The sequence below is a fragment of the Mirounga leonina genome, unplaced genomic scaffold (genome assembly GCF_011800145.1).
Source record: "Mirounga leonina isolate KUSES-001 unplaced genomic scaffold, KU_Mleo_1.0 Mir_154, whole genome shotgun sequence".
Lineage (NCBI taxonomy): Eukaryota > Metazoa > Chordata > Mammalia > Carnivora > Phocidae > Mirounga > Mirounga leonina.
Genome location: NW_023270389.1, coordinates 65,184,200 through 65,203,198, shown reverse-complemented (window position 1 = coordinate 65,203,198; position 18,999 = coordinate 65,184,200). Strand labels below are relative to the sequence as shown.

The 18,999-nt window shown below is 36.0% G+C and overlaps 1 protein-coding gene across 10 annotated transcripts in view; it reads right to left on the bottom strand.

Moving 5' to 3' along the window:
- Positions 1-18,999, bottom strand: part of CDC42BPA (CDC42 binding protein kinase alpha) — a 338,932-nt gene that overhangs the window by 278,698 nt on the left and 41,235 nt on the right. For all 10 annotated transcript variants that reach the window (XM_035011000.1, XM_035011004.1, XM_035011008.1 and 7 more), the window contains exon 2: positions 6,810-6,901. In XM_035011000.1, coding sequence (XP_034866891.1) covers positions 6,810-6,901 — 92 coding nt within the window. The remainder of the gene's footprint in view (positions 1-6,809; positions 6,902-18,999) is intronic.

Below are 18,999 nucleotides of genomic sequence, written 5' to 3'. Positions count from 1 at the left end.
ACGCGGCAGGGATGTCCACTATCACCACTGCTATTCAAAATAGTATTGGAAGTCCTAGCCACAGCAATCAGACAACAAAAAGAAATAAAAGGCTTCCAAATCGGCAAAGAAGAAGTCAAACTCTCACTCTTTGCAGACGATACAATACTTTATGTGGAAAACCCCAAAGACTCCACCCCAAAACTGCTAGAACTCATACAGGAATTCAGTAAAGTGGCAGGATATAAAATCAATGCACAGAAATCAGTGGCATTCCTATACACCAACAACAAGGCAGAAGAAAGAGAAATTAAGGAGTCGATTCCATTTACAATTGCACCCAAAACCGTAAGACACCTAGGAATAAATCTAACCAAAGAGACAAAGGATCTGTACTCAGAAAACTATAAAATACTCATGAAAGAAATTGAGGAAGACACAAAGAAATGGTAAAACGTTCCATGCTCATGGATTGGAAGAATATTGTGAAGATGTCAATGGTGCCTAGAGCAATCTACACATTCAATGCAATCCCCATCAAAATACCATCCACTTTTTTCAAAGAAATGGAACAAATAATCCTAAAATTTGTATGGAACCAGAAAAGACCCCGCATAGCCAGAGGAATGTTGAAAAAGAAAAGCAAAGCTGGTGGCATCACAATTCCAGACTTCCAGCTCTATTACAAAGCTGTCATCATCAAGACAGCATGGTACTGGCACAAAAACAGACACATAGATCAATGGAACAGAATAGAGAGCCCAGAAATGGACCCTCAACTCTATGGTCAACTCATCTTTGACAAAGCAGGAAAAAATGTCCAATGGAACAAAGACAGTCTCTTCAACAAATGGTGTTGGGAAAATTGGATAGCCACATGCAGAAGAATGAAACTGGACCATTTCCTTACACCACACACAAAAATAGACTCCAAATGGTTGAAAGACCTCAATGTGAGACAGGAGTCCATCAAAATCCTAAAGGAGAACACAGGCAGCAACCTCTTTGACCTCAGCCGCAGCAACTTCTTCCTAGAAACATCGCCAAAGGCAAGGGAAGCAAGGGCAAAAATGAACTATTGGGACTTCATCAAGATAAAAAGCTTTTGCAAAGCAAAGGAAACAGTCAACAAAACCAAAAGACAACCGACAGAATGGGAGAAGATATTTGCAAATGACATATCAGATAAAGGGCTAGTATCCAAAATCTATAAAGAACTCATCAAACTCAACACCCAAAGAACAAAGAATCCAATCAAGAAATGGGCAGAAGACATGAACAGACATTTTTCCAAAGAAGACATCCAAATGGCCAACAGACACATGAAAAAGTGCTCAATGTTGCTCGGCATCAGGGAAATCCAAATCAAAACCTCAATAAGATACCACCTCACACCAGTCAGAATGGCTAAAATTAACAAGTCAGGAAACGACAGATGTTGGCGGGGATGCGGAGAAAGGGGAACCCTCCTACACTGTTGGTGGGAATGCAAGCTAGTGCAGCCACTCTGGAAAACAGTATGGAGGTTCCTCAAAAAGTTGAAAATAGAGCTACCATATGATCCAGCAATTGCACTACTGGGCATTTACCCCAAAGATACAAAAGTAGGGATCTGAAAGGGTACATGCACCCCGATGTTTATAGCAGCAACGTCCACAATAGCCAAACTGTGGAAAGAGCCAAGATGTCCATCGACAGATGAATGGATAAAGAAGATGTGGTATATATACACAATGGAATATTATGCAGCCATCAAAAGAAATGAGATCTTGCCATTTGCAACAACGTGGATGGAACTGGAGGGTATTATGTTGAGCAAAATAAGTCAAACAGAGAAAGACATGTATCATATGATCTCACTGATATGAGGAATTCTTAATCGCAGGAAACAAACTGAGGGTTGCTGGAGTGGGGGGTGGGGTGGGAGGGATGTGGTGACTGGGTGATAGACACTGGGGAGGGTATGTGCTCTGGTAAGCGCTGTGAATTGTGCAAGACTGTTGAATCTCAGATCTGTACCTCTGAAACAAATAATGCAATATATGTTAAGAAAGGTAGCAGGAGGGGAAGAATGAAGCAGGGGAAATCGGAGGGGTAGACGAACCATGAGAAGACGATGGACTCTGAAAAACAAACTGAGGGTTCTAGAGGGGAGGGGGGTGGGAGGATGGGTTAGCCTGGTGGTGGGTATTGAGGAGGGCACATGCTGCATGGAGCACAGGGTGTTATGCACAAACAATGAATCATGGAACACTACATCTAAAACTAATGATGTAATGTATGGGGATTAACATAAGAATAAATAAATAAATAAAAAATAAATAAATAAATGTATAAAACCTACAAAGAAGAAAATGAGCCTTGACCTATACCTCAAGAAACACAAAATAATCAGTATCAGATGGATCACAGACTAAAATATAAAGCATAATGATATGCTTAAAGATTATAGAATATAACACAGGAAAATATTTTCATGACCTTGGGGTTAAAAAAAAAAACACTTGCTTAAAGGAACACAAAAAGGACTAATTATAAAGAAAAGTTTAATTAATTGGACTTCACTAAATTTAAGAACTTCTTTTCAATAAAAGCCACAGAAAGGAAGAAATATTTTATTTATTACACACACACACTATCTCCAGCAAAGGACCTGTATCCAGAATGTACCAATAAGTAAGACAACCCACTCTCAATTCCCCACCCACTCCCAAACCCACAACCTGAGAATACACCCTTCAAGAAAAAAAAAAAAAAAAATCACGCGGTGCCTGGATCAGGTAAGCATCTGCCTTTGGCTCAGGTCATGATCCCAGTGTCCTGGAATCGAGCTCTGCATTGGGCTCTGTGCTCAGCAGGGAGCCTGCTTCTCCCTCTCCCTCTGCCTGCCTGCCTACTTGTGATCTCTCTCTCTCTGTCAAATAAATAAAATCTTTTTTAAAAAATCTAAGTTATGTACAGTGATATAAAAATGGGCTTAAGTTAAAGAGGTATCAGAAAACGTAAAGTGAAATCATAATTCAGTATTACTCACCCCACACACACACAAAAATGGCTAAAGTTAAAAAAATAATCAAGTGTTAGTGAGGTTGTGAAGCAACTGGGAACTTTATTGTTGGTGGGTATATTGATAAAAATTGGTAAACTGGTAACCACTTGGGAAATTATCTGGCACTATCTACCAAAGCTGAAAAGGCCTACCCGATGACCCAGCAATTCCTCTACGTTTATATCAAACACAAATGAGTGCCTCGTTCTCCCAAAAGACATGTATAAGAATGTTCATAACAACATTATTAACATGGCCAAAAACTATAAACAACTTGAATACCCACCAACATTAGTATGAACAAATAACTGCGGTATATTTATACAAAGGAATACTGTGAACTAATACAAAGATGACTCATACAAGCATAATATTGAGCAAAATAAACCAGAAAGAAGAGTATTTCTTATATAATTCCATTAAGATAAAATTCAAAAACAGGCAAAATAAGTCAGCATAGATGGTTAATATGGAGATGCTTATTCACGCAGAGAAGGCATTGGGTGCCTATCTTGGTCTGCATAGTGGTTACACAAGTACATGCAAATGTAAAAATCCATTGAGTCAGGTATGCATAGAACTCAATTTTTTAAAAATTTTAAGAGTTCAAAATAAATATATTTTCAGACAAATAAAAGCAGACATTTTATCATCAGCAGACCTGATGAAACAGTGAAAGGAATTTTTAAGTCAAAATGAAAATATTATCAAAAGGAAGTCTGTGAATGTATAGTCTGTGAATGTGAAGAAATAGGAACAGTAGTTTTTGAGGTTTTAAATATATGTACAACTAAAGACATAACAGCAATGACCCAAAAAAGGTAGAAGTCAGGTAAATCAGAAATGGCAAAATACAAATTTACCAAGAATACATGTGGCAATCTCCAGGGAAAACAACAAAAAGTAAAACTAAGAAATTAATAAATGAGGGAGAATAATTTAAAATACTCCATTACCAGGAATTGAGAGTCACATAATACAGAATGGGCAAGACAAATAGAAAACAAATAGTAATAAATAATTCCATTACATATCAATGGACTCCAATTAAAAGATGAGATTATCAGACTAGATTAAAAAACAAAAACTGGGGGACCTAGCTGGCTCAGACGGTAGACAATGTGACTCTTGATCTTGGGGTCATGTGTTGAAGCCCTGTGCTGGGGGTAGAGTTTACTTTAAAAAAAAAAAAAAAAGAGGGTGCCTGGGTGGCTCAGTTGGTTGAGCAACTGCCTTCGGCTCAGGTCATGATCCTGGAGTCCCGGGATCGAGTCCCACATCGGGCTCCCTGCTCAGTGGGGAGTCTGCTTCTCCCTCTGGCCCTCCCCCTCTCATGTTATCTCTCTCTCTCTCTCTCTCAAATAAATAAAATCTTTAGAAAAAAAAAAAGAAAGAGAAAAAAATGAAAAACCTATATTCTAATTAACAGTAAACAAAGCATACGATTAAAGAAAACTCTAAAACTGTAAGGATGAAATAAGATATTTAATGCAAATACTAATAAAAAGAGCTAGAATCATTCTATTAATATCAAATTAAGAAAAATTTAACTCAAAAAGCATTACTTAGAGACAACAAGGATCATTCCATTATGATAAGAGTTAATCACCAGGCAGATATAATAACTTTATATTTGTCATCAGAGAAAACTAAAAGTAAGAAATAAACAAATCCTCCCTAAGGAAATGAGAGATCAAGAGGAGAAAATAACAAAGTAAGGATGTGGAAGATTTAAACAAGGTTAATGATTTTAACCTAATTGATATTTATACAACAATGCACAGCAAATTTCAAAGGACTGAAATCACACAGTGACTGTTATGGAATTACACTGCAACTCAGTAACAGAAATATACCCAGAAAACCCTCCAAGTATTTGGAAATTGAACAACAAACTTCTAAAGTAATAGATCAAAAAAAAAAAAAAGAAAGAAAAAAGAAGAAAGAAAATACAATGGAAATTCGAAATCACACTGTATTTTGAGCAAAATAACAGTGAAAATATGACATATCAAAACTTATCAGCTGTAGCTAAAGATGCTTAGAGGAAAACGTATAGCCTTAAATACACATTTTAAAAAAAGGGCTAGACATCAATGCTCTAAGTATCTAGATACTTAGTTACAAAAAAGAAGAGCAACTTAAAACCTAAGAGAGTAGAGTCGGCTTCTCTTTCTGCCCTTACCCCTGCTGCTGCTCGCTCTCTCTAATAAATAAAATCTTTAAAAAGAAAGAAAAAGAAAACCAAAGACAGTAGAGGGAAGAAAATATTAAGAGCAGCAATTACTGAAACAGAAAACAAGTCTACAATAGAAAAATTCAAAAAGCAAAGGTTAATTCATTGAAAAAATAATAAAACTGATAAAGCTCTATCATGATAAATGAAAAGAAATGAGAGGCAAAAATAAATATAGTAGTAACTGAAAAATTAGATGACATGGGTGAACTTAGAAAACTGACACATAAAAAGAAAATCCAAACAGTCAATTTCTTTAAAATTGAAACTGTCGGGCGCCTGGGTGGCTCAGTTGGTTGGGCGACTGCCTTTGGCTCGTCATGATCCTGGAGTCCCGGGATCGAGTCCCGCATCGGGCTCCCTGCTCAGCAGGGAGTCTGCTTCTCTCTCTGACCCTCCCCCCCCCTCATGTGCTCTCTCTCTCTCTCTCTCAAATAAATAAATAAAATCTTAAAAAAAAAAAAAAATTAAAACTGTCTCACTGGCAACTTCCAGGCCCAGTGGTTTCACAAGTGAAATTTTCTAAGCATATAAGGAAGAAATAATAACAATCTTCCCAAACTCTTCCAGAGAAGAGTAAAAGAGGCCCGCATAACCAAAATACCAGAATGTGATCAGGATTTCCAGTAGGAAAATTACAGGCCAGTTTCTCTCCAAGAATCTGCGCGCGCACACACACACACACACACACAGCAAGCCAAGTGCAATGAAACATAAAAAGGATAGTACAAAGTTAGGCTTATCTTAGAAATGCAATGTTAGTTTAACATTTGAAAATAAATTGTTGTAATTCAACACATTAACAGAGTAAAGGAGAAAAGCCTTAAGTGTCTCAAAAGATGTTGATAAAACATTTTCTTAAAATCCAACACAATTCATAATTGAAAAAGTAAAATCAGCTAGGTTGCTAAGTATGAAGTCAAACAAAATTCCATTATATTTCTCACTACTAGCAAAAAAAACAACTAGAAAATGAAATTTAACAATTCTAATTAAAATGACAAAGAATATCATATTCCTTCATCAACTGGCTGACTCAGTATTATTAAGGAATCAATTATCTACAAACTGATCTCCAGTTTCAGTGCAATCCTAATCAAAATTCAAGCAGATACATGGGTGTGGATTTTTAAGAGTAATTCTGAAACTGAAACACTCATTGTAAAATTACATGAAAATATCAAGGGCCAAGAACAGAGGAGGAGAGGGAGGAAGCTGAAGGACATACACTACCAGATACTGAGACTTCTTAAATCTAGAGTATGTAAGACTGTGTGGTACTGGCACAAAGAGAGACACATAAACCCATGGAACAGAAGAGTCCAGAAGCATACTCAAACTTACACTGACAGATGAAGAAGAAAAACATCTTGGAAAAAAATTCCATGTAGAAATATTTCATTCAAAACACTAATATATATTTTCTGACTGATCATATCAATTACAACAGCAAGGAAATCATGTTTCAGTTAAATTCTCTCACAAACTGTATAAAATTACTTCCAAAACAATTAGCAGAACTTTTATAAAAACTTTATCTCTTACCTCTCCAAAAGCTCCTCGACCTATCACCTTCAATATCTCAAAGTCTTCTCTATGTAGGCGCATCTGTTTTACTTTAGAAGTAAATGGTTTGGCTGAAATAAAAGAACAACATCAATTAGTTTCTTAATGAAATGTGATGCAAATAGATATATACATAATGGTTCTTAAACAACAGAAATTCAAATTATGATTAAGCATGAAGTCAAACTATTTCATAATCCCATCAAACTATATTAAGAAGAAATAGATTTAATTTCCACAAGAAAATAATTTCCTTTATTTCTCGCATGTGAATTACGTTTTTCGTGAGAAACATATTTTTAAACACCTAATAACATATGAAATAAGGCAAAGTAACAGGAATGTACAAAGGAGGCCAATTCCTTTTCGTGTTGAACACTGTGTATATTCTAACACTCAATGCTAGACATATATTTTAACACAAATGTCTGAGAAGTAAAAGCAAATTTTATGGAAGAGGGAGTTTCAGCAATTCCCACCAAGTAAATTCAGATTTCTTTCACACTCATTCATTTATTTACCCTTTTAACACTCCTTTAGCAAGAGTCTACACTATATAAAGCACGGTGGCAATCACTGGAGTCTGAACAATTATGAGTAAAATACAATACCTTCCTTCAAAAAGTGCTCAGTCTTCAGGGCAGACAGACATAAACACACAAAATGTAACAATGGGATGAAATTCTAATAGAGGTAAATATACAGTACTTCAAGATAGGTGAGAATGGAACACTAATACTTCACAAAGTAACACAGGAACTGGACCTTGAGGACTAATTAGAATTTTGCTACTTTGCCTGGGTTTGCAGTGTAGACATTCCAGGCAGAGGGAGCAATATAAGCAAATGAAGAGAGGCAAGAAAATAACGGTTGAGGTGATAACAGTCAATATTCCACTGTTGTTATACAATTTTGAGAAGAAATACAAAGAAATTGGACCTAGAAATTGAAAAATGTAAATGGCCTTGAACACCATACAAGGTATTAATAATAGGGGATAAACTGACATTTTTTTACATCATAAAATCAATGTATGTTCTGCTGCCTCTAAGAGAAATGTAGAATTATCTTCCTTTCCTCCTTTCATGTCCCTTTTCATTCTCATGCAAAAAGGAGTAATATGACTAAAGGGTCATTATATATAGATACTGCTCTCTTCCCCTTCCTTCCATGGAGCAAGAGTAATATTTATTTGAGCATTAGGAGAATGAAATAAGCAAGCCAATCCTTACAACTTGATTTGTTCTGAAGGTATTTAGCCCAACTAGCTAATTTAGAAAAGAAGGGTATTCCAAATTGCATATCTCAGTCTAGTAGAGATTTCTGTGATGGTGTTTTAGATAATAAGGAAAGGATACAAAGATTGGCTATTTGGAATTCACAAAAGGAGAATATGATCAAAGGAATATCATATTTGAATGAAGGTATGGAGGATCTCATCCTAGGAGAAAGACAACACAGAAAACAATGGCACCAAATGAAGTGAACACTTTGATAAGATGACTAAGGCACATTGGTTTTTGAACAACCCAGACTGGAAAGCTTGTTGAGACTATGGCCACTGTGTACCAGTCAGGGTTCCAAAAGGAAATACATCATCATAATTGGAGGAAAGTTTATAGACAAACTATTTGCAAAGCTGTAGGTGGGATATAAGGGTACCACCAGGAAGAGTAAGTAATCGATCTAGCAGAATGAGTACTGCTATCTATCTAGCAGTAATATGAGACTAGTGTCCCTCCCTTTCCCAGCTTCTGTATCAGCATTTCAGAAATACATGGCTAAGACGGGTTGGTATAGAATATATAAATTAAAAATAAAGATGTGGAGCCAGCCAGTATGAGTCTACTGCTGGTCTAGTTGCCAGCTATAGCTAAAAAACACCACACAGCAGCCTACAACATAACATTTAGCAGTTCTTTAAATACATTTTCTATTTCACTTTATATTCCTCCTACCTCAAGACTTTCAAATAACCTGAACCCAAATAAAGTATATGCTCTATATCTTTGTCTCATTACCGACCCTAAATCCAACAACAGCATTTCATCACAGACAACTACAGTTATCTGTAATCTAGAATAATTCTGTGTATACCTTCTTTTGAGTAACATCCTACTTATCTAAAAGGTCAAAAATGTAGCTTTTTCAAACCTCAGAAACACTACTGCAAAACAGGAAAAGAAACTTTTTTAATTTAAATTCAATTAGCCAACATATTGTACATCATTAGTTTTTGATGCAGTGTTCAATGATTCAAAGAGACTTTTTTAAAACTAGAGTAAATGAAATACAATTCAGGGAAGCAAACGCTTGTTAAAATGATCTTTCAGAAAAGGTACAATGGATGATAGTATGCAAAAAACATCATTTTTCCACACAGTAGCATATACCCTGAAAGCACCACAAATGAGTACTATAAAATCATATGTAATTAGGGCTAAAGATTTTGTGAGTTTTCCAAGTTTCATAAAACTTCACCATTAACAGAAATTTAAAAAATAATCCTATCTATTCTTTACTTCCTGGAACCTGCTGGTAAAAATCCCATTTCTTTGACATTGCAAAACTATTCTATTTTAGGCATTCAAAAATGAGTTAAATCACAAATTTCTTCAGGAGGCTCATAATTTTACTAATCATGTACTGAATTCACTCAAAAAGTATCTTCTAATACCTGCTGTATGCCAGCCATTTTATAAGATGTTAGAGATAAAAAGATAAATAGTCCCTGTACTCAAGCAAACAAATTATGCAATAAGTGTTCCTCTTCCATTTAAAATGTTCAGTGTGAATACAAATGGGTAATAAACAGAAAATGGCACTCAAAGAAATCAGAGAAATGCAAATAAACATACTAGAAATATTCTATTACTTACTAATCAAATAGGCCAAAAAAAAAAAAAAAAAGTGAAACCACCAGTGTTTGTAGGTGTGTGAAGTATAAGTAACAGATATTTTCATACACAGCTGATATTACTATTAATTACAAACTCTGTGAAGAGAATTTGGTTTTCTATTTCATTCTTTTAATTCGGTATATTAAAAAGAATTTAAAAGTTGAATCATCTTTATATACCTTGGTATAAACCATACTTGGTTGTAATGTTTTTAATACACAGATGACATTGCTTTGCTTTGATTTTATTTTAAAATTTAACATCTGAATTCATAAACAACACTGTCTACAATTATCTTTTTTCTATACTGTCTTCATCTGGCTTGGGACCAATGATAAATCAACCTCATTAAGTATGTTTAGTAGCTTTCTCTCTTTTCATTCTCTAAACAAAATCCAGGTTGTTTAAAGATCTCAAGGTGATAAACAAAACTACAAAACTTTTAGAAGATGAAAGCAGAGACTCTGACTACAAGGTCCGATAAAACATGCTAATGAAGATATCTTTTCAGTGGACTTTTAATAATTGACTTCTTTCATATAACTGTCATTTTCATATTTTATATTTCTTTCTGTGATAACTTTGTTAATTCTATTTTTTTACAAATTTATATGTTGCATTAAAGTGAAATATTCTTTTGTTTTAAAACTCTACAATATAGATAGGTTTGATCCCTTTTAGATGCTAATACTGTATATTTGGGTCTTTTTTTCATTGTTTTTCCTTACCAATATGGCTGGAAGTTTGCATATTTTACAATCAGTCTTCTAAATACATAGTATTTAGATTTGCTTGTCCTCCATAAAATTCTGTGAGATTTTCTTGTTTTAGTAGGTTGTTCCCCAAATTCATGTAAAATTTCAGAAAAAGTAGAGGCTAATATTAACCCTTCCCACCAAATAACTAAGTTAGACATATTAATAACAGGCAAAAGAGATATTAGGGAGAAAGGCATTAGTAGAATAAAGATTAAAAGGAATCATACATAGAGCTTAAAAAAAAAAGTCAAACTAACCAGGACGTAACAATGATTCTAAACTTGTATACACCCAATAACGTAACCTCAAAATATGTAAAGCCAAACTGACAGACATAAAAGAAACAAACTTACCTTCACAGATTCTACTATTAACTCTCTCAGTAATTGATAGCTCAAGCAGGGGAAAAAAAAAAGCACCATGCATGTAATGCTCCACTTAGGAGTTGGAGAATATCATTATAAAACACGCACAGAACTTCTACAAATTTTGACAACATGCCAAGACATAAAACTATCTCCAACAAATTTCAAAGTACTGGGAACATAAAAACCAAATTATATGAGTAGAATGCAATTAGAAATCAATAAAAGAAAAGTTACCAAGAAAAACCATAAGCTCTGATATCCAAAATTATTTTAAAGAAGAAATTAATAAATAGAAAATATTCAGAACTAATAGTAACAAAATACTATACATCCAAAGTTCTAGAATACAGCCTAAACCAGTATATACCGAGGAGGGGAAAAAAAAGCTCTCAATACTTACACTGGTAAAGGACATCTTAAAAATTAAGGTGTTAAACAGACAATGAAGTACTAGACCAAAGAATAAACTCAAAGTAGAAGAAAACAAAAAGAAAGCAAAATAAATAAAATTAATTAATTTGAAAATAAGCATGTAATAGAAAGGCTCAACAAGGCCAAAGGATGGTTCATTGAAAAAACTAATAAAAAACAATAGAGTGCCTGGGTGGCTCAGTCGGTTGAACATCTGTTCAGGTCATGATCCTGGGGTCCTGGGATCGAGTGCCGCATCAGGCTCCTTGCTCGGCAGGGAGGCTGCTTCTCCCTCTCCCTCTGCTTCTCCCCTGGCCTGTGCTCTCTCTCGCCCATGCTCTCTCTCTCAAATAGTTAAAAAAAAAGAAAAGAAAAGAAAAGAAAAATCTATAGTGGGAATGAGAAATTGGACAAAACTTCAGATGCTGCTGAGATTGAATGGATTTAGGTAAGAGAATATCATTAAAAGCTTATGCCAATAGGGACACCTGGGTGGCTCAGTCGTTAAGCATCTGCCTTCAGCTCAGGTCATGATCCCAGGGTCCTGGGATCGAGCCCCGCATCGGGCTCCCTGCTCAGCAGGAAACCTGCCTCTCCCTCTCCCACTCCCCCTGCTTGTATTCCCACTCTCACTGTCGCTCTCTGTCAAATAAATAAAATCTTTTAAAAATAAATAAATAAAGGTCTAAAATCTTTAAAATAAAAAAAGCTTATGCCAATAAATTTGAAAATGTAGAAGTAAGCAAATTCCTAGAATAACTGGTTTTTTAAAAATTAAAAATATGAACGATAAATAAACTGCATCACTAGTGTAAAAATTTTCTACAAAAAAAAAAAAAGACCAATGCTGAACAGCTTTACCTGCAAGTTCAACTAAAGAGATTGAACACATTAAGAGGTAATCCCCATATTAAACAAAATTTTCCAAAGAATAAACCAAGAGGGAAAGCTGTCTAACTCATTTCATCCTAACCTCATACCAAAAATACAGATGTTGTTCATGAATACAGAATCAAAAAGTCTCACCAAATTGTCAAACTAATCAATTTATAAATAAAATAACATGACCAAGTTGAGTTTATCCCAAGAATGCAAGGTTGTTTTAATATTAGAAAACTGATTAACATGATTCATCACATAAACAGATTAAAAATATCAATATTTCAATAAATATATCTATATATAAACACTGTTCAATAAAATTATACAACCATTCATGCTATTTTTAAAAACTACACTTTTAACAAATGAGAAACAAAAGGAAACTTCCATGGCCTGATAACTGATAGCTACAACAGCAGCAGCAGCAGAGCAAACATAACACTTAAAAATGTTAAAAACATTGTCCTTAAAAATCAAGAGGCAAATAAGAATGTCTTCTATTAAAATAATCATTATTATCACTTCTACTTAACATTTTAATAATGATACAAGTCAGTCAGTAGGAAAAGAAGTAACATACATAAGGATTGAAAAAGAAGAAAGCTGTTACTATGCACAGATGATTTAATTATCTACATAGAAAATCCCACAAGCAATTAAAAAAACGGGGAGGGGGGCGCTCCTGGGTGGCTCAGTCGTTAAGTGACTGCCTTCAGCTCAGGTCATGATCCCAGGGTCCTGGGATCGAGCCCCACATCGGGCTCCCTGCTTGGCGGGAAGCCTGCTTCTCCCTCGCCCACTCCCCCGCCCCCACTTGTGTTCCCTCTCTCGCTGTGCCTCTCTCCATCAAATAAATAAAAAATCTTTAAAAAAAAAAAAAAAGAAAAGAAAATCCCACAAGCAAATCAAACCTACAATGAGATATCACTTCACACCTGTCAGAATGGCTACTATCAAGAAGTCAAGTAACAAGTATTGGCAAAGATGTGGAGAAAAGGAACCCTTGTGCACTGTTGGTGGGAGTGCAAATCAGCGCAACAACTGTGGAAAATATGTAGGTTCCTCAAACAATTAAAAATAGAAATACCATATGATCTAGTAATTCCATTACTATTTATCCACAGAACATAAAAATACTAATTCAAAAAGATATATGCATCCCTATGTTTATTGCAGCATTATTTACAACAGCTAAGACATTAAAGCAACCCAAGTGTCCACTGATAGATGAATGAATAAAGATGTGATGTGCGTGTGTATAAATATGTGTGTTGGAATATTACACAGACATAAAAAGGATGAAATCTTGACATTTGTAACAACATGAATGAACCTAGAGGGTACTATGCTAGGCGAAATAAGTCAGTCAGACATGAACAGACATTTTTCCAAAGAAGACATCCAAATGGCCAACAGACACATGAAAAAGTGCTCAACATCACTTGGCATCAGGGAAATCCAAATCAAAACCTCAATGAGGTACCACCTCACACCAGTCAGAATGGCTAAAATTAACAAGTCAGGAAACGACAGATGTTGGCAGGGATGCAGAAAAAGGGGAACCCTCTTACATTGTTGTTAGTGGGAATGCGAGCTGGTACAGCCACTCTGGAAAACAGTATGGAGGTTCCTCAAAAAGTTGAAAGCAGAGCTACCATATGATCCAGCAATTGCACTACTGGGTACCTACCCCAAAGACACAAATGTAGGGATCCGAAGGGGTACGTGCACCCCGATGTTTATAGCAGCAATGTCCACAATAGCCAAACTGTGGAAAGAGCCAAGATGTCCATCGACAGATGAATGGATAAAGAAGATGTGGTATATATATATATATATATATATATATATATATATATATATACAATGGAATATTATGCAGCCATCAAAAGGAATGAAATCTTGCCATTTCCAATGACGAGGATGGAACTAGAGGGTATTATGCTGAGTGAAATAAGTCAATCAGAGAAAGACATGTATCATATGACCTCACTGATATGAGGAATTCTCAATCTCAGGAAACAAACTGAGGGTTGCTGGTGTGGTGGGGGGTGGGAGGGACGGGATGGCTGGGTGATAGACATTGGGGAGGGTATGTGCTAGCGCTGTGAATTGTGAGCGCTGTGAATTGTGTAAGACTGTTGAATCACAGACCTGTACCTCTGAAACAAAGAATACTTTATATGTTAAAAAAAAAAAAGAAGAAGAAGAAGAAGAAGAAGAAGAAGATAGTAGAAAGGGAAAAATGAAGGGGGGGAAATTGGAGAGGGAGACGAACCATGGACCCTGAGAAACTGAGACTATGGACTCTGAGAAACAAACTGAGGGTTCTGGGGGGAGGGGGTGGTGGGATGGGTTAGCCTGGTGATGGGTATTAAAGAGGGCACGTATTGAATGGAGCAGTGGGTGTTATACGCAAACAATGAATCATGGAACACTACATCAAAAACTAATGATGTGATGTATGGTGATTAACATAACATAATTAAAAAATAAAGTGAGCTCGCAATCTAAAACTTTAAACCCAGTGAGGAAATAGTCCACCATTGTAATGAAAAGTTGGCAATCAAAACAAACAGATTGTACCCAGGAACTCAAGAAATTAATACAATCTGAAAACACCATAAAGTAAGTGGGTAACAATGATTAAAGAGATAGAATATAAATGATAAAGAAAACAAATTATGAAAGTTAACCAAATAAAACTTCAAGAAATGAAAATTATAGTCACTGAAATTTAATGTTATGTTGTCATAACATGTGCTATCAGATCATTTAAGTCACCAACTTACTTCTCTATACCTGTTTTTAAGTATCCAAACCTTATTTAAAAAGAAAAAGAGGGGCGCCTGGGTGGCTCAGTCGTTAAGCGTCTGCCTTCGGCTCAGGTCATGATCCCAGGGTCCTGGGATCGAGCCCCGCGTTGGGCTCCCTGCTCCGTGGGAAGCCTGCTTCTCCCTCTCCCACTCCCCCTGCTTGTGTTCCCTCTCTTGCTGTCTCTCTCTCTCTGTCAAATAAAGAAATAAAATCTTAAAAAAAAAAAAAGAAAGAAAGAAAGAAAGAAAAAAGGAAAGAAAAGAAAAAGAAACACTCTAAACCAATAACTCCAAACAGGAGGGGGTTAACAGGGAGGGGGGAGGATGTGCTGTTACGGGTGAATCCTGGACCTCCTCAAGAATATAGCATAAGACTATGAACTCCTCCCCAGAAAAAGCACATATACTTCAAATTTTAAATACCACACAAAAGATTACTAGATATCTCATAAACTTAGATTAAGAAATCATTTTCTAAAGGGTATTTCATATATAGACATATTTCAGTATTTACTATTAGGTATAAATTTAAACCAAATTATATGTCAGCAAAGAAAATATCACCTGGTTAAAAAAAAAAAAAGCCTTTTAAGCCACAGGATATCCTGAGAACATCCTCGAACCTGTACCCAGCATCAAGAAATTCTACTTCCTATGACACACAGCAAAAACAAGAACTCAGAATATGGTGTTCAAATGACAGGGTAAAATTTAAATATGCTGCACAGATTTAAAAACATCTCACCTAAAGATTAATCTAAAACTTTCCCATTCCTACAATAAATGTGACTTTCATAACAACAAGTGACTGCAAGTTAACAAACCAGCTACTTTATTCTACAGATTTTTAGCAAATTTCATTAAATCACTTTCTTACATAGAAAGGCTAAAGGAAGAATTTCATTTATATGAAAACAGAATGGTTAATTGTTAATGGTTAAAAGTGTAGGCTTTGGGGGGGGGGGGCGCCTGGGCAGCCCAGTGGGTTAAGCGACCAGACTCTCGGTTTCAGGTCAGGTCATGATCTCAGGGTCATTAGATCGAGCCCCGTGTCGGGCTCCGTGCTCAGCAGGAAATCTACTTCAAGATTCTCTCTCTCTCCCTCCCCCAACTTGCTCACTCTCTCTAAAATAAATAAATAAATCTTTAAAAAAACATAGGCTCTGGCATCGAAGCTCTGAAGAGTTAGTCTGACTGACCCTCACCACCTGTGAGACTGTGAAAGGGGGGAGTTTACGCATCTGTACAGGCACCTGTACCTCATAATCCTCAATCACGGGGATGTAATAAACAACTAATGCTAAGTACAGAGGGTCCCCAACTTAAGATGGTTTAAATTAACAATTTTCGGCTTTACAATGGTGTGAAAGCAACATACGATCAGTAGAAACTATACTTGGAATTCTGAATTTGGATCTTTTCCCAGGCTAGTGATAAGATCCTGTCCCAAGATGCTGGGCAGTGGCCACAGCTCCCAGTTGGCCCCGCAATCACGACTGCAAACAACAGGTATACTTAGGGCCATTCCATTGATCACTTTCAGTACAGTATTGGATAAGTTATGTCAGATATTCAGCACTTTTATAGGCTTAGCGTTAAATGATTTTGCCCAGGCTCCTGTGAGTGTTCTGAGCAAGTTTAAGGTGGGCTAGGCTAAGCTAGGACTTTCGGTAGATTAGACATAGTAAATGCATTTTCAACTTAGGATATTTTCAAATTACGATGGGTTTAGTGGGAAGTAACTCTTATAAGTCGAGGAAGATCTATAATAAGTAAAGTACCTGGAACATGGAAGGATTCAAAAGTTATTAGCTGGTATTATTAAAAGAATCCTTAGTGCCACTTATTACCTATTGGATCGTAAATGTACTCCTCTCTGGACCCCAGATTCTCCTTTTCTCTGAAACCAGAAATACTAATGCAGAGTTGCAAGAATAAAACATTTTTAGCTGAGCTACTTTCTTTCAAGGATCTCAAAACAAGTATTTTAAAAATCTGATGATCTGAAGAAGGTCCTTTAAGTTCTAAGGTGTATGATGAGCATTCAGGGGACAAGAAAATGCCTATGTAATATCCCAACAAGAGCATAACTGAAAAGGAAAATGACAAGGAAAAAAAAAGTCTCAGAAATTCAAGGGAATAGATCTGTTTCATTCACTACTTTAAAACCTGTTATTCTGTAAATCACTGTAAAATAAATGAATATTGTGGCATCGTGGCAAACAGTCTAGTTACCTCCTAACAACTCTTCTTCCCTTCCTCCTCACTAACGGACCCCAGATTTGGGGAGGGGGGTAGCCATATGCTCTGCCCCAGATGCTGAATTATAGTTGATATATGCCAACCATGGCCACCCCTTCCCCCTCTTCCCATTGTTTGGTCTGGCCTTTGTGTGCAACCTGCTTGTGACCAATGAGGTAAAGGGCCTGAGGGCTTCTGAGAAATTTTTTCTCCCTGATGAGTAAGAAGAATAAGGAGAAAACCCTTTCCCAAAGACTCCCTTCCTTTCTCCTTAGGATGTTACAGTGATGGTGTGCTTTTCCAGGAGCTGTCCTGTACCCATTAGCGGAAAGCCCCGCTAATCTAACTCTGAAACTGTTGAGCCAGAGAACCAACTCTGTGATTGCCTGCCTCAAGACTTCTCATTTAACAGTAAATGTCCTTGTGCTTTCAGCCACTGTTACTTGGAGTCTCTGTAACTTACAGCTAATAAGCACACCTTGAGTGTTACAAATATTAAGCACAAATTCAAAATATAATTCTATCCTGTAACAGATAATATTCTGCAGAAATTGTGTCAAGTTCCACCCTAGTCAATAACATTACCTCTGCATTTATTAACTGAAACTATACATGTCTGTACCACTTTTCTAGCTTCTCCCAAATTAGGTCATCAGAATAGTATTCATCATGTTAAGATTCACTCCATTTAACAAGCTCAGCATTTTATATTCCTCCTCCTTCTCTCCTCTATGGAAACTTTAAATTAGAAGAAAAAAAGAAAGCAAGCAAGCATAGGCATAATCCTGACTCTATCCCTAGTCTTAAGAGATCTTAGACACCAGACTACAACATGGGAACAATTTTTGAAAACCAGCACAAAATAATAATTTTTAAAATCACAAAAGAATAATGATAATTCCTTCCTAAAAGCTTACTATGTAACAAGTTCTGTTTAAATGCTTTGCATACACCAACTTGCCTCACAACAACTCCTGAGGATAGGTGCCATCATTAGCTTCACTTTAGAAACAAGAAAACAGAAGCAAGAGAATTTAAATTATTTCACTTAGTTTTTTCTTACTACTTTTTGACTAATTTTTGATAATTTTGCTGGCTTTTACTCAAATAAATGAAGGAACTGGGATTTGAACCCAGACTCTCTAGCAGACTATCTTTAGTGGATCAGAAAGGGCAGAAAAATATTGACTTGGAATTGTTGAAGAAGGCATAACAAGAGAAGTAAAACTTAAAATCGCTATTGCAAATTTAGGAAAGAAAAGTTAGTCAAGCTAATGTATCAGATAAAGTTTGCTCTAAGAAAATTAGTACACTTTGTTTACATAGCTCTTTCAGCCAAGAATTCACATTTAGGGTTGAATGACATAACTAATCCATGAATGATATCCCTACTGATCTCCAATTCATTTCCAATCACTTACTCAGAGAGATAAACAGAATATATAATTCTACAAAATGAAGTTAATTTGGGAACCCAGTGGTCTCTTAAATGTAAATATTTATCAAAGGCCTGTGGGAAAAAATGGAATGTTACAATGGTATTTTAATGTTTTAGGAATATTTCCTGGCCCTTAATCATTTTAGAAACATACAACCTGGTCTGTATCATGTATGCAATTCACACAGATGCAATCAGCCAAGGGGTGATAGAGATCTGTTAATGAATATCCACACACCTAGCTAATAGGCAGTCTGAAGCAAAAGATACAGTACAAAGAATTCTGGACCATTTGTACAAATCGCATTCACTGGGCATTTACAATGAGCCAGGCACCGAGTACTTAATCAAATGC